Below are 24,122 nucleotides of genomic sequence, written 5' to 3'. Positions count from 1 at the left end.
GGGAGGTGGAATTGTCCCTGCCATCTGGAGCCCCCTCTCTGGGCACTGAGGTGCTGTCCCTACGAGCTGCAGGAGCCTGAGGAGGGAGGGCTCACCTGGGCCTGCTAAGTGATCGGGGGTGGGGGGGTGCGGAGAAGAGGCCAGGTGATGGGAGGCACCGGAAGGGGTGGCCCGTGGCCTGCTTCCCCTGTCCTGGCCTCTTCCTGAGTCCCTGTGCCTCTGGCCGCACACGGTGGGCCTGTGGGTGTGCTCACACCCGCCTGATCTGCTTCCCGCTCCGGCCTTGCCCATCACAGAGAGTTCGCCAAGGAGCGCGAGCGGGTGGAGAACCGCCGGGCCTTCCTGAAGCTCCGCCGGCAGCAGCAGATCGAGCGGGAGCTCAACGGGTACCTGGAGTGGATCTTCAAGGCCGGTGAGGACAGGGCTGTGTGGTGCTCCTGGCCTGGCCTCTGCCGGCTCCTTCTCCCCGGCACCCTCCCAGGCTTGAGCTCACCTGGGGCGGGGGCTGCTCTCGGGAGGGCGATTTGTGAGGGGAGCAAGCCAGGCCCTCGTCACAGGGCGCCGTCTGTGGGACCCATCAAGGGGTGTGTCTCGGTAGGAGAAGCTCAGCCATGGGCCCTGCCGGCTTCTGGAAGCGTGAGGGCCGAGAGGGCAGGGTCTCACCTCCTTCCTGCTGTGTTCCTGGGGGACGAGCCCTGCTCAGGGGTGGGCACAGGAGGGCTCTGGCCTGAGGCTGTGTCTCACTCACAGAGGAAGTCATGCTGGCCGAGGAGGACAAGAACGCAGAGGAGAAGTCCCCTCTGGATGGTAGGTGACCGCTGTCAGCACTCCTTGCCTGGCCACAGGGCTTTGGTGGCTGGGTGGGCGGTGACACGCGTGCACGCTTGGCACGCGACGCGTGATGCCCTCTGCTCAGCCAGGTGCCTGCGCGTTGGTCACTTAACACGGTCCTGGGCGGGGCCTTCCTGGAGGCAGGCCCTGGGAGGGTCAGCTGCACGCTCCTGCGGAGCTGCGTGCCATGCACCAGAGTGGGCATAGCCAGCGGTGGGCTCAGCCTGGGGGTCACAGGAGCCTGTGCTGAGGGCTGTGTTTTCCGGCATGGCAGCTGACAGCTGACACGTGACTGTGTGAGCTTGCAGGTGCGTATGTTACCATGAAACGAAAGTGAAAATCCAGATCCTCAGTCTCGGCACCGTTTCAAGTCATCATAGAAAGTTCTGTTGGACAGCGCCGCTTCTGGAAGCTTGAAAACTGCTGGTTTAATCCAAGCTGTATCTGTCCCCAGGGCTCAGGGAGATGCCCCCAGATTGCTGTAGAAAGACCCCTAGCACAGCCTGGGGCCACGGGGGCAGGGACGGGGGCCAGCACAGCCCCGGTGGCAGGAAGGCTGCTCTCTCTTCACACCTGCTGCTCAGGACAGGGCCAGACGGCATGGCCACGCATGTTGCGGTCTCACCTGGGCCCACACCTGGGGCCTTGAGCAGTCTGTGCTGGCCCCTCTGTAGCCTTGACCTGATTTCTCTGGTCTCACCTGGCCTTGGGGTGTGGGCTGTTGGGGCAGCCGGCTGCAGCCCTGGCCCTATCCCACATGGAGCTTTCCTGGTCTCCACGGTAGCCAGGCCTTCCCCATGGACATCATCGTGGAGAGAAGGACAAGCAGGGCCCAACCTCAAAACCCCTTGTCCCTTTTGCTCTGAAGACCGAGAGGGGCCCATGGGGGCCAGGCATCGTCCTGCCTTCCCTCAGCTTCAGCTTCAGGAGAGATCTGGAAAGGCTGCCGGTTCCTGGCACGGCCCACAGTGGCACCGCCCAGCCCTGAGGCAGGTCATCTGGAGGCCCGGACTCATGCTGCCTCCTCCCACCCTTTGTTTAAAGCAGTGTTGAAGAGAGCAGCCACCAAGAAGAGCCGAAATGACCTGATCCACGCGGAGGAGGGGGAGGACCGTTTTGCAGACCTCTGTGCTGTGGGTGAGTCTCTGTGGGCCTGTGGCTGCAGGCGGAGTGTGCACCCCGCTCCCTCCCTGTCACCTCGGCTTCCCTCCTTCCCTACCGCCCACACCCCCCAAGTAAGCCCGTCCCGTGTGTGTCCCCCCGACAGTGAGAAGTGCAGCACCCTGGTACTGGGGTTTCTGCCTGGGGCCAGCCCTTGGGGTGGGCTGCACGCACAGCTCCTGGGAGTTCCTTTTTGCTCAGGCCTCTCACGCATTCATTTCAGTACACTGCTGGCTGCTGGCTGTTCTTGGCTCTGCCGTCCTATGTGGACGTGGAGCCCTTGGGCATATCCCCAGGCCGGAGGCTGCGTGTGTCACTGACTCTGTAGGGACCGAAAGTTTCTTGCCATCTCTCTTCTAAGCCCTGTGTATCTCCCATGTTCCTTGGGTCTGCTGCCTCTGAGGGCTTCCCCTGCTTCTCAAACAGTAAAAGGGGAACCTGGTTCTTTTATCTTTTATCGTTTTAGTACCTCCTCTCAGCCTGGTACCGGAAGTCTAGCACCAGAAGTGCCCAGGCCTTTTTGCACTGAATGCCCTGTCATTGTGCATTCTGCGGCAAAGGAGGGCTCAGCCCTGGGTCTCCACCTTCGGCAGTGTGGGAGGGGGGCCAGCGCTTGGCAATGACAGCTTTTCATGACAAGGTTCCAAGTCGCATCCAAGGCAGACCTCCTTGCTCTCCAGCGATCCTGAGTGGACTCGAGTTGGAAGAGCTGCTTCCCATTATATTGTTATGTTTATATACAGACCTCGCTAATAAGTCATTTGTGTATTTGTTTATCTGTTTGTTTCCACTTTCCCCTTCTTTGTCCCCAGTAAACGCATGTTAATAGCTTGGGGTTTATCCTTCCTTGTTTCTCGATAACACTCATACACTCACGCGCACACACACGAACATATACATGTTGTAGAGTTTTGGGGTCTTTTCATGTTACAGAAGTAGTTTCATACAAATTTTTTTCATCAGTGCCTCTTGGAAACCCCTCCCCATCAGTTGGTCTGATTTGAGTTCGCTCTTGTAAGTAGCTGTGTGGTGTTCCGTGGTGTGGATTCACTGTCAGGTAATCGGCTGCCCCCCAGACCCTATAAACATCTGTCCTTCCTCACCAGTGCTTTATGTCCCTCGTGGGATGGGTTCCCAGGAGCAGGGCTGCTGAGGTGAGGGGTGTGTTGGCACCTTCAGGGCTGCCGCCACACTGCTCTCCAGAAGGGCTGTGAATTCACATCCATCAACAGGGCAGGAAGACATCTGCCCTCGTCCTGCTTGGATGTTGCAGCTACTGTTGACTGTTACCAGTTTGAGGGCAATTGAATGATTATAAAGTGATATTTCAAGGGGACTTTACTTCTCATTTCACTCACTACTAGTGATTTTGAAGCTCTTTTTAAATGTTTGTTTCCCATTAAAATTTAGGTGTTGGTGACTCTTCGTATACTCTGTACATTCTTCTGTCGGGTTGTTTGTGTTTGTTCCTAAGAGATCAATGTATGTTGTGGATCTGAATTTTGTTAAATTTTTTTTCAAGTTTATCTTGTGAGTGTTATATTTAAATAGTTCCCTCTGTTCCTATTTTACCTAGAGTTTTTATTCTGATTTTGTAAAATGAATTGGAGAGTTAAAAAAATCTTTTTCTATAGCTTGGAATAATTTAAATAACACCTAAATTTTCTATTCTTTAAAGGTGAGATAAAAATGTGAACCCATCTAGTTAAAAAATGAAAATAACTTGGACCAGTTTTATAAATTATATTTTGTTAGGAAATCTTCCATTTTGTGGCCTTTTCTAACTTGTTTCTATAGAGCTGCATGTAGAGTTCTCTTATATTCTTTTCGTCTCTTCTGTATTCAGTCATTTGCTGGTCCATTCACTCAACAGATATTTACTAAGTGCCCAGATGTGCTGGGAAGTGCCTGAGGCACTGGGCTATGGCACTAAGCAAGGTGCAGAAGCCTTTCATTTTTTGGAGTTTCCATTCCAGTGCTAGGTGTGAAAAAGAAAAAAAGTAGAGGAGGGGGCTTGAAGGGTCTGGGGGGTGTTGGAATTTTAAACAGAGTGGCCGCAGATGGCCTCGGGAAAGGTCGCCTTTGAGTAAAAAGCTGAAGGAAGTGAGCAAGCCAGCTCACCTGGAGACAGAGCATCCCCACGACAGGTGAGAGGACCCTGAGGCAGGAGAGTCCGGGAGGCCGGTGTGGCTGGAGCCAAGTGGAGGGGGCTGGGCGTGGGGGGGGGGGGGCACGGGGGCAGCAGGAGAGGAAATGACCGGGTCAGGGGACTCTGGCTGCCAGGGTGGTCTTCAGAGAGGAGGCAGCATCTGGCTCCTGCGGGGCGCTGAGGACAGACTGACGTGCAGAGAGGGCAGGAGCAGGACCAGGTCGGAGGCCGCTATGAAGACCCCGCCCCGCGGCTGGTGGCAGCCATGGGGGTGGTAAGTGGTTGGATTCTAGATCTATTTTGAGGACAAGCCCACAGGATTTGCTGACCAGTCGGACGTGGGTGTGAGAGAAAGAGAGAGACATCAAGCACAGCTCTGCAGGAAGTGTCCAGAGTAGCCCTCCCTGGGAGGAGGGGATCTGGGACATGTGCGTTCTGGGGGACGACGTCCGGAATTCGGTTCAGAGGTGCTGAGTTTGAGACGCGTGTTGGAGATGCAGTGGGGTGTCAGGTGGGCGCTTTATGTGTTGGGCTCTGGCATTCAGGCTGCAGAGGCTATTTAAAGCTCTGAGACTGACTAGAGTGTGTTGAGTTTGGTTTTGCTTTTTTCCAGTTGTTAGTATGTTTACCTTTGCTTTCTATTTTCTGAATTAGGATCATATGAGGTTAGTCTGTATTAATGATCATTTAAAATAACCAGATTGTAGATTTCCTTTCTTCTACTTTTTGTTTTCAATTTTATTATTGTTATTTTTAATCTTTATTAGGTTTATCTTTTTACATTATTTTTATTTATTTTATTATTATTTTTCTAACTTCTGAAAATGTGTAACTTGTTCTTTTTTCTTCTTTAACAGCAAAAGCAGTTAAGGCTGCATATTTTCCTCTGCACAAAGCTTTGCTGTGAAGTCCCCCTCTGTACTGGTTTCCAGATAACAATGTCTTTACTTTCCTCTTGAGGCAAAGGTTATCTGCGAGTGTGCTTCTTAATTTATAAGTAGCAAGATACTTTGATCATGTTTTTATTATATCTAATTTTATCAGATAATGGTTGGGAAATGTGGCCAGTAAATCTCTAAGTTTAGAAATTTTCAAACTCTAAGTTCATGACTGATTTTAAAAAGTTTCACTGACGGAAAGTGTATGCTCTGTTCTGGAGAGTTGTCAGGTTGTATGGGTATCTCTTAAAATCAAGTTCATTGATTGTGTTCTCCAGTTCTTTAGGTCTTTGTGTTTTATCACTAGATCTGTTCAGTTCTGAAAGACGTGTTTTGAACATTGCCACTTCATTTTTTTTTTTTATTAATAAGTTTCTGTTGTATTTTTTTTTCTTAAAATTGTGTGTGTGTGCGGTAGGAACACATCATGAGATCCATCCTCTCCAGTCCCAGGCGTACAATGGATCACCGTTGACGGCAGGTGCTGTGCTGCTGGGCAGCAGGTCTTCAGGGCTTGTTCATCCTGCTTAACTGAAACTCTGGGCCTGTTCATCACAGCTCGCCATCCCTGCCCAGCAGCCCCTGGTCACCACCGTCCCGGTCTTTGGTTTTATGAATTTCGTTATTTTAGATACCTCATGCGCGTGTAATCAGTCATGAAGTATTTGTCTTTCTGAAGGTAGCTTGTTTCACTTAGCATGATATCCTCAAGGTCCATCCGTGCTGGTGCATGTTGCAGAATTTCCTTCTTTTTTAAGGCTGAGTAGTATTCTGTGGTATGTATAGACCACATTTTCTCTATCCATTCATCTGTCAGTGGACGCTTAGGTTGTTTCCACATCTTATCTATTGTGAATAGTGCTGCAGAGAACATGGAGAACTCAGATCTCGTCAAGATTCTGATTTCAGTTATTTTGGAGATCTCTCTCTCTCTCTCTTTCCAGTAGTAGGATTGCTGGATCATCAGGTAGTTTTATTTTTAACTTTTTTGAGGACCCTCCATACTGTTCTCCACAGCGGCTACACGAGTTTGCATTCCCACCAACGGCGCACGAGGGTTCCAATTTCTCCACATCCTCGCCAACACTTGCCTTTTGTCTTTTTTGGAAGTAGCCATCCTGACAAGTGTGAGGTGATAAATCATTATGGTTTTGATTTGCATTTCCTTGATGCTTCCTCCTGTATTTCGCATGGCTTTTGTTTATGTATTTAGCCACTATATGCTTTGGTAGATGTGGAGTTTATGACTGTTACATCTTCTTTGTAAATTATGCTTTTCATCATCACACAATACCTTCTTCATCCGTTTAGTTCCTCCACTGGACAGTTCCTTGTCTGACAGCAAATGTCATACTTTCTGTTACTACCATTGGTTTTGGTTTTTAGCTTGCATTGCTTGGTATCTTTGCTTTCCCTTTCATTTTCAACTCTTCTTTATCATTTTAAGCATTTTAAGTGTTCTTCTTACATGCAGTATTTAGCTGGGTTTTGCTTTTTTTTTTTTTTTTTTAACCCAGTCTTACGGTCTCTGTCCCTAATGGAGGGATCCAGTCTGTCTCTGTTCAGTGTAAGGGCTGACATCCGTGACTTCTTCCTTCCTCATTCCTTCACATTTGGTATCGATATTTCATACTGTGGTCTGTTTTCCCCAGCTTTGCTGCTTTGATCAGGTTACTGTTTATCACCCTCTCCTCCTTTGCTGATTTCCGGTCCACAAATGGTTACCTTCCCTTCCCTGCTCCCAGAATTAGAAACATTTTCTTTACTATTTTAGCGTATTCCTCTACCCTCTTTACCACCAAGATGCATTATTTCCATAACCAAATCGCCCTATTTCCCATCTCTCCGCCCTTAGCCCCAACCCAATAAGATGAGGCCTTTGCGGTATTTCCCCTCCTCGCTCCCCACTCCTGGTTTGAGTTGTTTGTGGGATTTAGTTCTTGGCTGTTGTTAGTCCCTGTGTTTGCCCCGGGCGCAGAAATCCTGACTTAGCCTTTCCATCATATGCCCGGCCACGTAGAGGTTCTCACCTTGCAGTCGCTGCGCACCACACAGCGGTTTGCTTTGTCTCAGCTCTGCTCTGTCATTCCTTATTGTCCCCCTTAGATGGGTGTGTAGGTGGGGGACTGGCTTCCGGTCATACTCAGGTGTCCTCCGTGGTTCTCAGGATGAGAAAACTTTTGCTGCTGTGGTCATTGTCTCTTGTTCTGTGGGTGTCACTGCCCTGTCCTCTCGTTTCCTGGCTGCAGACAAGGTCTCCCCTGTAACTCCCTTTGCCTGGGGTCAGGAACCCAGTGGGCCTCAGCCTGCAGGCTCAGGTCTTCCTACATGAGGGATGTTTTCTCCCATTTGTTCAGTTACTCAATCTCCTTTCCTTGTTCCTTTTAGTCCTGGAGTCCCTGTTACTTCATGTGTATCTTACTTTGCTCCTTTGTGTCTCTCGTCCTTTTCCTCATGATTTCTTCCTCCTTACGTTTCCTGTGTTTATTTAAGATTGCTTTGCTGCATTTTTGAGGCTACTAGTTTGGGGTTTTTAAGAGTGAACTTCTTTCCTTTCAGCTGCTGAATGATTTTGGGAGGGAATTTTATTTTCTCTCTCAGTTTTATTTTGATTGGTTTGGTGCTGTGCCAGATCCTGGGACCCTGTAGACTTTCCCCCGTGGCCCCGGCAGAGCCCAGGCGTCTCCTTGCACTCGGGGGCCCTCAGGCTTGGCAGCTGTTGGTTCCCACGGGTCTGGACATGGGGCCTGGCACCTCCTGGGTGCTCCCCCTCCCCGCCCCCTGCTGGCTGCTGGTTGGGGCCCGGTGGGCTGGCCTGCATGGTTTCCTTTAACCCCGAGACCCTGTGAGGCACGTGTGACCCTGGACCTGTTTCCAGTAGGGGCTCTCTAGCCGCGAGGGTGTACCACCCCACGTGCCTGGTGGGCAGACGGGGTTCACGTCCACGTGCCTGGCGTTCAGCCCACGTCACTTCCGCCCCCCCAGGCCCACAGAGGCAGCCACTAAGCCGGAAGGGGACTTGCACTTCCTGCCTGTCACCTGTGATCTGTGACCTGTGACCTGTGACCTGGCAGGTCGTGGCCACCCTGTGTTTCTGTGCCCCGCTCAGGGCGGTTCTTGAAGGGTGGGCGCTGAGCAGGACTGGCGTGGGCGTTATACTGACTAACGAGCCCCTGTCGGGGCACAGCGCGAAGACACCCAAGTGTTCGTGGGCACCCGTCTTGTCCTAACCAGTGCCCAATTCTGTTGTCATTCAGAGTCCATTCCATTCTCCATTGCCCCCTAGCTTGAAGATATGTATTTTTCTTGAAATAAGCCTTTTCATCATAAAGGATATATGCCGATTGAGTTAAACCTGAAAACCGTACAAAGCCAAAAAGAAGTCCCGAAGTCTCATGTTTTCCCCACCCAAAGCTATGATTCTGGATGTGACATATTTTCACTTTTACTGTGAACTGGTTTGAGCACAGTAGAAGAGAGCTGACGTGAGCACACAGGAGCTGCTTGCTGGGGCCCAGGCCCGGAACGCCCTGGGGCCCCAAGGCCCTGGCGGACGTGGCCAGGCAGCTATGCGAGGGCAGCAGCCCTGAGGCCCTTCTCATGGCCAGGCTTGGCTGGCCTCACGGGGCTTGTCCAGCAGGGATCTCTGTGGAGAATGTGCTTCTTGTCTCCCCGGCCATGGGTATGCACAAAGTGGTTTGCTTGAGTCAAGTGTTCTCTTGACCTCCCTTCCCAGAGCGGGCCTGTGTGTGTTCACAGGTGTGTGCCTGTGTGAATCCGAGTGTGTCTTTGGGGGGTTTGGTCAGCGTCCGGGTATGCTGTGTAGCACGTGTGTGTGACTCTGTTTCTAAATGGCTGTGTCTGGGGTTTCTGAGCATGGGGGTTCACGGGGTGGGTCCGTGATGGCTCTGCCTGTGTGGGGGTTTCTCCTCGTCTTGTCTGTACTGGGTGCCTGTCTTCCTTCTGTGCCCCACGGCTGCCTTTGAGGAGGGAACAGGTGTGTCTGGCTGTGGCCTTGGCATTTTGCAACCCTTGGCAAGGCTGGCTAAGAGGTTTCCTTGAATGAGCCAGCCCTGAATAATCGGCATTGGCTGCCGTCTGGCCGTGGATTGGGAGGCTGTGATGGAGTGGTGTCTTCCGTGGGTGTGGGTGGGGTGTGGCATCTAGAGTGCCAGGAACTCCCCTCTAGGGCCCTGCACGCCCCGCCCACCACAAGGGCTGACTGACGGGTGCTCCTCGGGACGGCTCCTCCTGTGCCTGGGGCACAGCGTCTCCCTGCCCGATGCAGCTGCTCAGCTTGTAGACAGGTCTCTCCAGAGGCCTCGGCCCGTCTTCATATAGTGACTCCAAGGAAACACCAGCCTGATAATGCTCTTGTTGTGCTGTTGAGAGTCTGGGTGTGGACACGCACACGAACCTGTGCAAATGCGCCCACCATCACGGGGAACACACACTCACATGCTTCTTCCCCAGGGACTGACGGCCAGGCCAGGTGTTCAGAGCCAGCTGGGTTTGAACACTCGGAGGCACTCGGGCCTTCCAAGCACCCACAAAGTCTGCTCGCTCGTTTGTCAAGTGGCGCGAGGGGTTGGGTGGTGCAGAGGGTGGCCCTGTCCCGCCAGAGCTCAGTGTGGCCTGGGGGTTGGGCACGGAACAGGCCGGCAGGCCGACACAGTGCAGCTGTATAAGGGTGCGATTGTTGGGGGGGCTGGAGACCTGTTAGCTGGAGCCTAAAGAAGGGCGGTATTGACGCCGGGGCGTGGAGCTGAGAAGGAGCCAGTGAGGGAAGCACTTCTCGGTGGGGGCAGAGCAGAGGTGCCGCAGGCGTGGAAATGAGGGAAGGCAGTGGGTTTGGCGGGTGAGTCGGGGCAGGGGAGCAGCTTCCTTGGCAAACCTTCTGGAGACTGAGTTTTGGGGGCTCTGGGGACCACACTTAGCTCTGCAGATGGGCCAGCTGCAAAGGAGCTTGGCTGTGTTCCAGTAAAGCTCCTTGAAAAGCAGGTGGTCGGTCAGTGGCTGCTGACCCCTGAGCTACAGAGGGAGCGAGGGCCAGGAGCAGCAGGACTCCCCAGGCCGCACGGAGGAGTCGGAATGGCCTGGGCGCATCGGGGCTGCCCTCCTGGAAGGTGGCCGGGGGCGCTGGGGACCAGAGGCCGGTTCCGATCCCGGTCTCGCAGCCAGAGCCCAGCAGCCATGGAGACCCGCCGAGGCTCCGGGTTCGCTCATTTGTGAAGCGGGGGCGGGCTCAGGACCCACTGCAGGGGACACAGGTCATGAGCACAATGTCGGTAGCGGGTCTGACACACGTGGTGCCTGTGATGGAAACTGGGGCCTCGAGCTGGGCCAGGGCTGGGGGCAAGCATCCTTGTGGGGTGGGGGAAGCATGTCCTTGAGGACGCATCCGCGGGGCTCACAGCGGCGGAGGGCCAGCGTGTCCTGGGGCCCACCTGTCCCCCACGTCCTCAGTGAGCCCCTGTTCCCGCAGGGTCCCCCTTTGCCCGAGCCAGCCTCAAGAGCGGGAAGACGGAGAGCTCGTCGTACTTCCGCAGGAAGGAGAAGATGTTCCGGTTCTTCATCCGGCGTCTGGTGAAGGCGCAGAGCTTCTACTGGGTGGTGCTGTGCGTGGTGGCCCTGAACACGCTGTGCGTGGCCATGGTGCATTACAACCAGCCCCAGCGGCTCACCACGGCGCTGTGTACGTAGCCGGGCCCGGCCCCGCCCCTGCCCCCGCCCCGCCCCGCCCCGCCCCGCCCCCGCCCCTGCCCCTGGACCCGCCTCCGCCCCCCCCCCCTCCGCCCCGCCTCCGCCCCCGCCCCCCCTCCGCCAACCTCTTCTGAACCGCTTCCGGTCCACAACCTGTTGCTTTGGGATGCCCTGGGCAAGACCCCTGCGCTGACTGAAGTGCTCCAGGGGCCTCTGCTAGGGGCCTGGCTGTGCCCCAGGCCTGGGCTCCCCATCCCAGAGCTCCCCAACAACCTGGGCCCGGCTTCCAGGGAGCCTGGCTGATCTGGTTAGACCCCCATCCATCAGGGTAGTGGGAAATGAGTGAGCGGTCTGGGGCACCAGGGTCATGTGTCCTCCCCCATAAGGGCTTTAGACCCAGGGAATGAGGGACCCATCTGCCCTGGATTCCTGAGGAGAAAGAGCCCTGGCTCCCAGGGATCTCCCAGGGCTCTTCTGGTTGTTTGTGTTTTTCTTCTTGGTTGGTTGAATCTGGGTGTGTCCATGACCAGGGATGCCTTGCAAGCCTGTGTCCATGAGCCTCAGGCCAGGCCAGGGGCTCTGAGTCATGACCTGTCTGGCCCTGGCTACAGTTCCAAGGAGGCAAAGAGCTGAGGTCCCTCCCCAGGGACCAGGCTGACCCTTCGCACCCAAGGGCCCTGCAGGGCACATGCAACTGAAGGTCTTGCTTTGTTGTCTTGCCTCACAAGAGCTCCAAAGACACTGCATGAATGACTTCTGTCCTGCGGTCAGTGCTCCCTCCTTCCCCTTCCCCAGGGTCAGCCGCCTTCACCCTGCTCGTGTCTGTGGCTGATCTGGAAACAGCCTGTTCTGGGTTCCCACAAGCGCCTCCCTCTCTGCTTGGAACCCTGCGCGCCTGCAGTCACCTAGGTGGCCGAGAGAGCCATTCTCCAGAGAAGAACCCTCCTGGCTCCCAGTTCTGGCCCCTGACGGGCCAGCCACACTGAGCCTGGGCAGCTCCAACTGGGAGCCTGGGAAGCTGCTGAAGGGTTCTTGTGGGCCGTGGACAGACGGCTCCATAGGCCACTTGGAAGTGTGGGTGGGGAGGCCTGTGTTGGGGGTGGGACTCCAGGCTACTGTTTCCCAAACTTCGATTGAAATCTTTGCTGGTATAATGGGAAAGGGCAAAGAGAAAGGAGAAGCAAGAGGGGCCCAGGGAGCTTCTAGCAGACAGGCTGGCTCCCCGGGAGAGGGCGGGTTACGGAACAGAGTGTGCACGTTGAACTGGTGCCCTGGCCCCTGAATCATGTGTCCTGGGCCCGTGGTTTGGGACCGAATTCAGTGTCTGCCTTGAGTCCTCAGGCTGCAGTCTCCGTGCCCTCGGGGGCTGGGTAGGGCGCGGGGAGACAGGGCTTCCTCCTAGCTCGGCCAATGGCGTGGCTGCTCCCTGGGGCGTCCTAACCAGGTCTTTTCTTCCCTCGGAAGAAGCCGGTGGTGCCCAGTCAGTCCTGTGGTTACTCCCTGTTTCCCGGGGGTTTGCCAGCTGAGTGGGCTGCGGGTGAGCCGCATGGCCTGGTCGCTTGTCTGACGTGCAGGAGGGCGAGGCTGGAAGTGTCCGGGTGCTGGGCCAGGCCGCAGGTATCCCTGCGGGGAATCTGCCCCCTCACTGCCTTGCCTTCTCTGTGGTTTCCTGGAAACGCCTGAGTTCATCAGCTTTCCCCGGGGGGGAAAATGGCTGGAGGGAGGGGGTGGGTCTATGCTGGCTCTGGATAGTGACAGCTGGGCTGGAGCTGAGACAGGCTGACCCAGCAAGGGAGGGCAGGCCTTGCAGGAGGCAGACACAGAGGTGGGGACTCCCCTTCCGGACCAGCTTCATCAGAGCTCGCCATGGGACTCTGGCCTGAGGCTGGCCGCCCTGCAGAGAGCGGGTACTGTGCACCTCACTGTCTGCCCACCAAGCACACCGCTCCCAATGCACTCAGGACCCCGAGACTGAGGCTTGGATGGTGAAGCAGGGATGGGAGTGGATGCTGTCACCCCGTGAACCCCCAGGCCTCACGGGACAGACCTGGCCACCCTCCCCTCTGTCCCTCTGTTCCCACGGTATGCTGTCCTCCTGTTATAACGCAAACACCGTTTAACTTACCTGCTCTGCTCCCCTCGCCTGTGAGCTCCTGGGGAGAGGGGTCAGCTGTCTCCCGGGCCAGCTCAGAGGAGCGCCGGTGCCTGCTAGTTGAATGAATGCGTGAACACCCTTTCTTGGCCTCTGAGGGGAGGCTGAGCACGTGAAGCTGAGGGTCTCCTCCTTGGGAGAGGGAAGGAGCCGGCAGGGCGCTGGGGGCTCTGCTCCAGGTGTCCCCTTTCTCCGAAAGCTTCCCCTTCGGCAGCTCCTGTGCTCGTTCATGCAAAGGGCTCCCGCTTTGGTCTCCTGGGGAGCAACATGGACACCCAGGCAGTGTCAGCTGCAAGGTCTGCCCTGTGGGTGGCTGGGGTGCCCATCTCCGTGGTCTCTCCTCCCAGGACCTGAGCTCCTCTCGTGGGGTCCTGAGGGGCAGGGGCCACGGGGCTTGTGTTCCGACTGGGCTCAGGCACAGCCTTCCTGCGTCTCCGGGAGGGCTGCTTTGCCGTCTCATCACACTCGCTCGGGTGCCCTGCTGTGTTTTGACTGGTTTCAGCGGCCAGGCAGGAGCTGGCTGTCCACGTACTCCGGTCCCCTGCCCGAGACCTTCCAGGGCCGTATGGACCGTCACGTGTGTGTCTGTGAGGCACGGAGCCCAGCGGGCAGTGGAACTGGTGTCTCTGCTCGTTCAGGGTCTCGGCTGCCGCAGACCTGCCCAGTGAGGCCGCTGCGTCTGTGCGGCACTTGGTGGAGAGCCGTGGGGGGAGTAGCTTTCGGGGTGCACAGGGAGGGCAGGAGGTGTGTGGCCCCCTCTTCTACCATCTGTTTTAGCATGAGCTGCTTGAGGTCCAGTCTCCCAACCAGCCTGGATGCCAGAGGCCCTGGGGAGGCTGCGTGGGCAACTGCCTGGTGACTGGACCCCTCGGTCCCTGGCCCTGCGTGGCGGGCTCTGCCCTTGGTGCTGAGCTGCTTCCCTGGCTCCTGTGCCCTGGGCTCACTGTCTGAAATGATGGGTGGATTCCAGCTTTGGGACGGGGATCAGAGACGGTGGCCTTGCTCTGACGTCCGGGATGCCTGGTCTGGCAGCCGTCAGCGGCTGGGCTCGGCTGCGTCTCCTGCGGTCTGTGGCCTCGCACAGCTTTTGCGCTGTTTCTTCTTGCTCTGACCCTGTCTTCTGCTCAGGCTGGGTTAGGGGTAGCGTCTGTGTGCACTGAATTCGCAGCAGGCCCAGTGCAGCCTCCCTTAGTCCTGCCAGCCGGGTCAGCACTGCCGTGGCGGGGTCCCTGGGCTGAGGCAGGCCCTGCTCACCACTGCTGCCTGCCCGGCCCAGCCTGCGGGAAGCTGAAGGCACCCCGCCCACAGGGGTCTCTGTATGACTCCCCAAGGCCCCCAGCAAGCACGGGTGCCTCCTGGGAGACTCGTACTGCGGGGGCCTGGGGGTGTCAGGTGGTAGGGACACTCGCCTTTAGTGGGGCGAGCCTGCAAGCACGGGTGCCTCCTGGGAGACTCGTACTGCGGGGGCCTGGGGGTGTCAGGTGGTAGGGACACGCGCCTTTAGTGGGGCGAGCCTGCAGGCACGGCGCTGCTGTGAGCCCAAGGGGCCCAGGAGGTCCTCGCAGAGGGACGGGGGTCCTGGCCGGGCGGCTGAGGGATTCCAGCTGCCGTGCACGGAGCACGGAATGAGACTGAAGGCAGGACAGGCTCAAGGCCGTCCAGCTTTTCCACGGGGCGTGGGCGTCCTCTGCCTGACGCCTAGGTCCTCCTCGGGGGATTTGGGCCCTTGACCCAGACTCCCTCTTGAGCCCAGTCCCGGGAGGCTGCCTCTGCATCCCACGGCACCGGGCGCTCAGCTTTCAAGCTGGGAGGAGCATCGCTCTGCGACACCCCCTGTCTGGTCGCGGGCTGTTCTGTCCTGGGCTGAGGTTGGAGCTCAGGGGCCACCGACCAGGCCTGGAAGCCCCACCCTGGGTCGGCCCGGAGGCCTGGTGTCCTCCTGTCTGGGCTGAGGCCGGGTGGGAGGAGGACGCGAGCTAATCCCCCTCTTCTCCGGCTTCTCCTAGACTTTGCAGAGTTTGTTTTCCTGGGTCTCTTCCTCACAGAGATGTCCCTGAAGATGTACGGCCTGGGGCCCAGGAGCTACTTCCGGTCCTCCTTCAACTGCTTCGATTTTGGGGTGAGTGAGCCGCCTCGTCAGGGACGCCTGCTGGGGGTCCAGACGGGTCCGCGGTGTCCTGGCCGGAGAGCGATGCCGTACCCGGTGTGAGCTGGGCCTGTGGAGCAGAGCCGGGGGGCTGGGGCACTGTGAGCCCCTGTGGGTCAGAAAGGCTGCTGGCAGGCCGGGGAGGCCTGTCCCGGTCAGGCCCTGACTGGTGCGGGTGCTGGCCGTGGGCAGCCTCCTTCCCTCCCCGGCCCTGTCTGTAGAGTCTCAAGACCAGCTCAAGGCTCTGTGGCCTCCTCCGCGCCTGGTATGCGACCTTCTCAATGTCTGCGGTCCCGTGGAGGCTCAGGGGGGCTGTGGTCCTGACCCCCATCATTCCTGCGGGTCTGGTCCTGGGCACATGCAGCAGCGCTTCCTGGGGAGGCCGGAGGGCAGCAGTGGGCCTGGGTCCCTTCACCAGCCCCTGCAGGTGAGGGAGGCCTGGAAGGCAGGTGTTTCTGAGGCTCGCCGTGGACGAGCACGGGGCCGGGGCAGCGAAGAGTCCCCTTCCCTGGGCCCCGCAGGCCATGCAGGACGCCTCCCTGTGTTGAGCCCGGAGCCTGGGGATGGGGTGCTGTTGGCACCTGCCCAGAGGCTGAGTTCTGACCTGGTGGAGGCTCTGCGTGAGAAGCGGCCGGGCCACAGCCCGAGGAGGCCTTGCACCTCTGCAGACTTCTCAGTAGCCAGGGAGGAGGCCGGACCTAGGTCGAAGGAAAGCTTCGACTTGGGATGCAGTTTAACTTCACCTTTTCCTCTCTGTGCTGCGGTGCAGCTGACAGACAGTGTCTACGACTTTGTCAGACCTTCACGACGACTCACTTCCTACATGAATAACTGGAGACGTCGTGTGATGGGCCCAGGACTGCCCAGCTAGCGTGCGGGGGAGTCAGCGCTGGAGCCCGGGGCGGGCGTCGCACACCCGCCATGCTGCCTGAGCTCTGGGCGGGGGGAGGCAGTGGCTGCCCAGGTGCTCTCTGGGGCATGTGGGCACCTGCGATTTTCACAGATGGTTGGGGGGAAGCCAACTCTTCTGCCCCTTTGCCTTCCTGGTTACAAAGGAAGCTGTGGTGCACATAGGCAGAGGGGACCCACAGGGGAGGAGACTTCAGAGTGGCGGTGTCTGGGAACCAGCTAGGCCCCAGGGCAGGGGAATAATTTGCACACAAGCCAACAAATTTTTCCAAAACTTAGCAGCTTAAAACAAGCATCTGTTATCTCACAGAGTCTAAGGGTCAGGAATCTAGGCGTGGCTTTACAGGGTACCAGTGGCCCGGGATCTCTCACGCGTTTACAGCCCAGCCGAGGCCGGGGACGCAGTCATGCCAAGGCTTGATTAGGGCGGGAGGGTCCCTCAGGGTTGTTCAGGCTCGTCACAGGCTGTTGACAGGACTCGCTCGTGGTTGGTGACCGGCCTCGCTTCCCGGTCCCGTGGCCTCTCCACAGGCTGCTTGCGTGTCCTCACTGTGTGGCAGCTCGTGATGCGAGTACCTGAGAGGCTGCAGAAACCAGTCTCAGGAGAGACAGCGGTCAGCCTTGCTATTGTATTAACATTTGTCAGGAGGGAGTCGCCGGGCCCGCCCGCTTTTCATGGGGAGAATGTTACCCAGGGATGCGAACACCAGGAGGCAGGGGTCCTTCGGGGCCGTCCGGAGGCTGACTAGCACAGTCCCCTGTGATCCAGATTCTTCCCAGTGTAAGATACACTCACCTCCACTCCCAGTTCCCAGACGCACCCCATCACAGCATCAGCTCAGCGCCCCGAATCTCGTCATCCAAATCGGACCCAGGTCTGGCTGAGGCTCCTACAGTTTCTTTCAATCTTAGAGCCGTGAACTGAGAGAGACAAGCTATCCACCCCCACACCCAGCATACAGCAGTGGGACGGGCAGGGGTAGCTGCTTCAGACCTTCCCGTTCAAAACAGGGCCAGTGGGATGCACAGCAGGGCCGGCTGGAGTCCAGCCGGCCAACAGGCAAGTGTTGGGAAAGCCCTGATTCGTTCTGGGGCCTGGGAGCCCTCGGGCTCTTGGTTTTACCCTGAGTCCCCTTTCCGTTTCATGAAAAGTGGTAAACGTTTTCAGCTGAGGTTTTCTCGGCCTGCTTCCTACTTAGTAGAATTTTGGGAATCCAAAGGCCTCATTTTGGTTTTTGCATTTCAACCCAAGCTGGTGGTATTTTTGTGCATGTAAGCCTTTTAAGAGCACTGTGGGTGTGTTGTGAGTCTTCCCAGAGTTCACTCCATCGGACGGAAGCCGTGCCCACAGCTCTCTTAGAGATGAGCCCTTCTCGGACCGAGCTGCTGCTGAGATGACCAAGGTCAACACCCTTCCACGTCCTGGAGGACTTACTGCTTCGTGAGGCCCATTTGCGAGGCCCACCCTACATCCCTTGAAGGGCCGGAAAGCGGCTGAATATGCTCTGAGGCCCCGCCTTTGATCTTTTGGGATCTTCCATACCAGCCCCAGTCGTGCCCTTGGCTTCATTTTTAGACCATGCCACTTCTTAACGTTGGCCTCATTTGGTCTCTGGAGAGGCTGAGCATTTCCCAAAACTAGCGAGTTGGGGCTTCTCTTTACTTAGCAGCGCTTTGCTCAGTTCCCGCCCTCCTCTCGCCTCTGACCGCGAGCGGCAGGAGACCGCAGGCAGCTGCACTGCTCTCTGCTTGGACGGCGGCCCCTCCGCCAGAGCTCCCGCTCAGGAGGCACGTCTCCCGCTGTCCCTGCGGCTGCCCGGTGGCTCTCTGCCCGCTCCCTTCCTTAGTTTCCTATGACTCCTCACTCTCCTGCAGACCTTTCGGGCGGCATCTTCAGAGTCCAGGATCCCCGGAAGAGTGGGTTCAGGGTGCATCAGGCCTTCACGGATGTGCTGCTTGGTGCCGCTCCCTGACTCCAAAAGCGCCCCCGCACCTGGGGCTCTTAGTTCAGCAGCACGGCACTCCTGCTTCCGGAGTCGGTATTGGTGTTTTCTTTCTGGGTAACAAGTTACTCCAGGACTTAGTGGCTTAAAGCAGCAAACGTTCGTCCTCTCATTCCGGTGGGGGCGCCGTCAGGCTGTGACTCAGCGGGTCCCTCACGAGGTTCAGTCCTCGCAGGCTCCGCTGGGCTGGAGAGCTCCCTTCCAAGCTTGTGCTCGTGGCTGTTGACAGACCTCAGGAAGTCATCCTCCAGCCTCACTCCGGGGGCTGCTGGCAGCCTCGGGCCTGGTCACGTGGGCCTCTGCACAGGCTGCCCCAGCGTCCTCACAACCCGGCAGCCGTGGCCCAGGAGAGGGCCGAGGGCACAAAGGCCAAAGCCTCAGTCTTCTTGTGACTGTTCTCAGAGGTGCCAGCCCATCACGTTTGTTGTGTTCTGTTTGCTACAAGTGGGTCACTAGGTCCAGCCCACCCTCCAGGGGACAGGGGTGTACAAGGGGGTGAACCCGAAGCAGTGGGGATCGTGGGGGCCGTCTTGAGAGGCCACCTACATTGTGACCCAATGCGAGCCAATTTTGAGGATTAATGGAGAATAGGAGACATGCGGGAAGAGTGACAGTGAGAAGAAAGTAGATTTAGAAAACAATAGTCTTCAGCCCTGGGCACGATCTGGGTGCTGTGTGATGCTGAGACAAATTGGTGGTGATTGTCGGGGGACCAAGGACAGACGCGACAAGCTCGTCCCATTTGCTGCCCTGCTAGGGTCGTGGTGGGTGCGGCAGCTGTGGGCAGGTCTGAACTCCTCTGAACGATGTGCTTGCGTCCAGGGCGGGGAAACGTGCAGTGGAAGGTTGTGCGTTTGGGGCAACGCGGAGCTGGTGCAGCCAGCAGACCAGACACGCAGGGTCGTGGACCAGTGCTAACCCGCAGGGGCCGCTGCCCTGGCACAGTCACCGTTTGTCAGGCTTGGTGAGGATGTTGGTGTCGAGCTGATCATGTTTACAGTCGGTACGAAAAGGGGGGAAGTGACCGAAACCTTGGGTGATGTGTGAGCCGAGCGAAGCCAAAGGGAATTTAAGAGATTGATGTTCGGCAGTGGAGTTCTCCGCGCCAGCTGCAGAAGCCCGCTTAGAAGGAGTGGGCGTCAGCCACACGCACGAAGAGCACACGAGCGCCGACCGCAAGCCCGCGTGTGCCCTGTGAGGCGCAGTGGCCAGGGAGGGAGTCCTGTCGGGGTGCTGTGGGGTGAGGCGTCCGCTGTGCCTCAGCCCTGCTGCCCTGGCCTTTCTGAGTCCCTCACGCGAGACACTGACGCTGAGGAGTGGCTGGAAGGAGGGGCAGGCCTCTTGCCCGCGAGTCCCGGTCCACCAACGTGGACGGCGCCCGGGATGACTGTTGGTGAAATGAGGGGCGGGCTTGCCCCCATCTGTCCTTGGTGGTACTTGCTGGCTCCCGCTATTCGGAAGAAGACAAGATGCAGTTATGAACTGGAACATCTCAGAGGTGGCAGGACCAGAAAGGGGATGTTACAAGGTCTGTGTGAGAGCAGCCTAACAGTCAAAGCTGTCGAGGCGGTTTGCCGGCCCCAGAGGGGTCACCGGGCTGTGAGGAAGCACAGAGGAGGCATCAGACGAGGAGGCTTTGAGATCTGCCAGGAAAGCTGCAGGCCCAACTCGCTCGTGTTCTGTGTCCTCCTGGTGTGTCTGGGTGGGGGAAGGGCGGACACCGTCTGCAGCTCCCGGGGGCTGCAGGGGCTCAGTGTGAGGCCTGGGCCTCATGTTGCCTTCTGTGGCTTGAGCTGCGGACGGGGTGGGCGGGGCAGATGCTGACGGAGAGAAGCAGCCGCGCACGCGCCCCGGGCTGACCCCACCTCTGTTGCAGGTCATCGTGGGGAGCATCTTTGAAGTGGTCTGGGCGGCCATCAAGCCAGGAACCTCCTTTGGGATCAGTGTGCTGCGGGCACTCCGGCTGCTGAGAATCTTCAAAGTCACGAAGTATGCCATCCGTGCGCTTTGGGGGGCGGGGGCGCAGGCGGTGTGGGAGCCAAGCCAACACAGGTGCCGCTCCTGGGGATGAGTGGCATGGGTCTTGCCCTCAGCTGCCTGGAATCTCTTTCTGTGGGTTATAACTGGTGAAAAACAGAAGACAGTCACAAAGCAGCCCATGCGAGCGAGGGCCGCAGCCCAGCAGGACCTCGCGTCGGCCCTGGGAGCCCGTCTACCTGCAGCGCCATTTGCAGCCTCAGCGCTGCCCCAGCACTTCTGGTTCTCTCGTTAGCTCGTTCCCCACAGTTTCACCCTGTGTCCTCTCCTGAAATCAGCAAGCCCACCTTTCAACCTCAAAGGATGACTCTGCTCCAGAGTTAACGGAGAAAACACAGGTTGTCAGATGGATGTTTTCCCAGCGTCCCGCCCCGAAGTCTGCTCACCTGCCCTGCAGCCCTGCTCCCGTCCTGGTCCCGACGGGACCCTGACCTTCTGACCTGGTCTCCCAGGCCTGCCTCTTCCACTCGGGGCCGACGCTGCCTGGCCTGTCCTCGGAGACAGGACGGGGCCCTGACCGTGTGTTCAGTTTCATCCCACTTGGCTCTTCACAGCCCTGGCGGCAGGTCTCTCCCTTTTGCCCACAAGGAGGCTGAGGCCCAGGCCAGAATGCGACGCAGGCCAGACCTCCCCGCTCTCTGCCAGCGCGGCAGCGCCGGGAAGGGGGGCCGCCCTCGTCCGCAGCTGTCTCGGCAGCGGCAGAGCGGCCCGCACCCCAACGGCCATGGCCGTAGGACTCCACAGCGGTACCCGAGCCTCCCCGAGGCTCTGAGGCGCCCACCCCACGAGCGGCTGGAGCGCGTGGCCACACGTGCTTGGCACCGGCCCCCGCGCAGCGTCCCTGGTGGCCCGCGTCACGACGGCCGTGGGACGGTCCAGACCGAGCCTGCGCAGGCGGCTTGGGCTCCAGGCCCCCGCTGCAGTGACCTCCCCAGCCTCCTGGTCTTTCCTGTTCTGTTTTAAATCCAACCCTGAGGCCGTTCGAGGTCACGACAGTTTAACTGTGGAGGAGCTTTGGACAGGAGTTCGGTTGGCTTGGCCCACAGAGGCTGCCGGGTGCCCTGCGCCTCCTGCCCTCCATCCTCTGCTGGTTCTGCGGGAGAAGGGGCTTCAGGAGGTGACGGCCGGCGCTGCCCTCACCTCGGTCGTGGGCCTGGCATCTTAGCAGCTCCATTTCCTCCTGGAAAGCGGGTGGCCCCTGTCCTGACGTGGGCTGACCTACACCCCACCCATCCTAGGAGAAGGCTGTTTGGAGTCTTCCAGCCCATCTCCCGTTAACTCTCACCTACCTAGTCAGAGAGCCCAAGGAGGATGGTGGGCCTCTGTGAAGCAGCATTAGGGACAGGGGCCCAGGGATGCCCCAGGCAGATGCCCTAGGCCAGGGCAGGGGACAGCAAGTGCAAAGGCACAGAGGCACGTGGTACGTCCGCCTGGGCTCTCCTGGGGGTCGCAGCTGGAGGGGACTCATCACCCAGCGGGCCGGCAGCAGCTAGGCCGTGGGCAGACCTCAGGGGGCCTGTGAGCCCGGGGGGGTCCAGCTGAATGAGAGGGACAGAGTCTCGGACCCCCAGGAGCGTTGGAGGGGTGGGGTGGGAGGGAGTCGAGGCTGGAGGGCTGCTCCGCGCTGCGTGGCCCTGGCCCTCCGGGAGGGACCGCTGGGGTCAGCGTCTGCACCCCGTGCCCGGCCTGCTCAGCGGAGGCTCTTTGCGCGGGACCCGCGTGCTGAGGGCGGCGATGCTGACGGATGCTCCAGTGCGGCCCCTTCTCCTGTGTGGCCGTGGCCTGAGGGGGGTGAGGGGCGAAGGCGGGCGTGGTCGTGGGGGAGGGAGGCTGGGGAGGAGGTGTAGGAGGCGATCGTGAGCTCAGCGCTGGCCCCTCGGCGTCTGCTGTCCCCGTGGGCGGGGGGGCGGGCGCGGTCCAGCAGGTGGTCTGGAGCCCTGGAGAAAGCACTCTCCGCGCACCGAGTGTGGGGCCCTCAGGCCAGAAGGCGCAGGCAGCCGCAGGCGCGTGCCGTCCGTGTCCGGGCGTGCCGGCGCGCTCGGACCAGGCCGCTCCCCGCAGGTACTGGAGCTCCCTGCGGAACCTGGTGGTGTCCCTGCTCAACTCCATGAAGTCCATCATCAGCCTGCTCTTCCTGCTCTTCCTCTTCATCGTGGTCTTCGCTCTGCTGGGCATGCAGCTCTTCGGGGGGCAGTAAGCGAGGCCGGGCCCCCGGGACGCGGGGCTCAGAGGGGGCGGTGCCGCCCCGGGCTCCCCCTCCGCGCCCCTCCCTGAGGGTCCCGAGGCGGGGCCGCTGACACCAGACGCAGCCCGGCCAGGTGCCGGTCCTCCTGGTCCCGAGGGGGCTGCCTCTGTCCAAGACCCTTGTTCCTCTCAGGTTCAACTTTCAGGACGAGACTCCGACGACCAACTTTGACACCTTCCCCGCTGCCATCCTCACTGTCTTCCAGGTAAGGCTCCCGGCTCCCGGCTCACTTCTGGCGTGTGGGGCCCTCCCTGCCGGGTGTGAGGGTGCGCAGCCTTCCTCCCCCGTCAGCCCCTCCCCAGCGCCCGTGAGGGGACAGGCACAGCAGGTCTCTGACGTGCGGCGCCCCCGCTGGGGCCGGGTCGGGAGGGAGCTGCCCGAGGAACAGGTGGACACCTTGGGAGGCCCCGGCTTCAGGTCGCCACTTACCGCTCTGCCCCCGAGACCTGGAACCGATCACAGCCGTCGTTGTCCGTTGAGAGTCGAGTGGAAAGCACTCCCCAGGCTTCTCCCTCCGATGGCTTGGCCCCAGCGGCCCCTCAGTTTCCCTTTGTGTCTGGAAACACGCCGCCCGCAGCCCCTGGGGACGCTGAGCCTTGGTTCCCGCTTGAGGACTCCCCGGTTCAGCGCTGTCCCCCTCACAGAGCCGCGGCCTCTGGGGCCCCACAACTGGCCTCACCAACGTGATGAAGCCCGCTGCCCCACGAGCATCCTCCGCCACGTCTGAGGCCGAGCAGGACTGGCGGCGGCGGCGGCGGGGGGTGGGGGGTGGGGGGGCGGCCCGCGATGGCACCTAGGGAAGCCCGCAGGCTGCAGGCGCTCTGGCCAGGGCCCTGCCTGCTCCTGGCCTCCGGGGCCGCTGGCGCTGCCCCCCAGCCAACGCTGGAGCCACAGTGAGTGTAGGAGAGGGGACCTTTGGGGCTCCTCTCTCAAAGGAGGGCGTCTTTCCAGCCGACTGTTGGAACCACACTAGACGCTTGCTGACAGGGTGACTCAGTCTAGTGATCTCGCCCGCAAGCCCCCCTCCCGACCTGGGTGGAGCAGAGCAGCTCTTTTCCCAGAGGCTCGTCTGCTCCCGGCCTGGCAGGACTCCAGACCTCGGGCTGTCATCGTTCTGCTTCCTGTCTGACCCCACTTTCGAGTCCTGTGGCTTCACCGTCCTCTGAGCTTTAAGGATTGGGTTGCCCGTCAGCGTACTACCCTTCGCACCTTCTCCATCAGAAGCATCGCCAATGGCTTGACTGACTCAGAGCTGGGGAAGCGTCCAGCCCTTTAAGGAGGCTGAGAGAGTGGTTGAGGCTGGAGGAGGCTGAGAAGGTCGCCAGGACCGACCGTTGGCCCAGCCGGGCCTGTAACGCCCGCAGGATGACACTGGGCCGAGGGCCTGAGACCCAGGCTGGAGCCCCTGCTTCTGAATGGGGTTGGAGAGGGCACAGGGAGGCATGTGACCAGGGGGAGAACAGCTTGAACTCTGCTCCTGGTGAAGCTGCCCGACCACGCCCACAGGTGGGGGGTGAGCCGCTCCTAAGAAGCGGCAGCAGCGTGCTAATGCAGGTGCCTTTAACCCTCAGAGGGCACAAGGAAGAGCTCAGCGCAAAAGTACGGAAAGCGTGCTAATGCAGGCGCCTTTAACCCTCAGAGGGCACAAGGGAGAGCTCAGCGCAAAAGTACGGAAAGCGTGCTAATGCAGGCGCTTTTAACCCTCAGAGGGCACAAGGGAGAGCTCAGCGCAAAAGTACGGAAAGCGTGCTAATGCAGGCGCCTTTAACCCTCAGAGGGCACAAGGGAGAGCTCAGCGCACAAGTACAGAAGAAGGGCACCTGGAACTGAGGATCTCTGGTTAATGCG

General features: G+C 59.0%; 1 protein-coding gene across 2 annotated transcripts in view; it reads left to right on the top strand.

Moving 5' to 3' along the window:
- CACNA1B (calcium voltage-gated channel subunit alpha1 B) overlaps positions 1–24,122 on the top strand; it is a 187,085-nt gene that overhangs the window by 58,604 nt on the left and 104,359 nt on the right. For both annotated transcript variants that reach the window (XM_068553631.1, XM_068553632.1), the window contains exons 8-15: positions 297–412; positions 751–807; positions 1,879–1,968; positions 10,565–10,774; positions 14,941–15,053; positions 19,869–19,981; positions 22,091–22,222; positions 22,407–22,479. In XM_068553631.1, the coding sequence (XP_068409732.1) occupies positions 297–412; positions 751–807; positions 1,879–1,968; positions 10,565–10,774; positions 14,941–15,053; positions 19,869–19,981; positions 22,091–22,222; positions 22,407–22,479 (904 nt within the window). The remainder of the gene's footprint in view (positions 1–296; positions 413–750; positions 808–1,878; positions 1,969–10,564; positions 10,775–14,940; positions 15,054–19,868; positions 19,982–22,090; positions 22,223–22,406; positions 22,480–24,122) is intronic.

Source organism: Eschrichtius robustus, chromosome 10, assembly GCF_028021215.1.
Source record: "Eschrichtius robustus isolate mEscRob2 chromosome 10, mEscRob2.pri, whole genome shotgun sequence".
Taxonomy (NCBI): Eukaryota; Metazoa; Chordata; class Mammalia; order Artiodactyla; family Eschrichtiidae; genus Eschrichtius; species Eschrichtius robustus.
The sequence above is the reverse complement of the archived record's forward strand: the minus strand, read 5'-3'. Positions and strand labels throughout refer to the sequence as shown.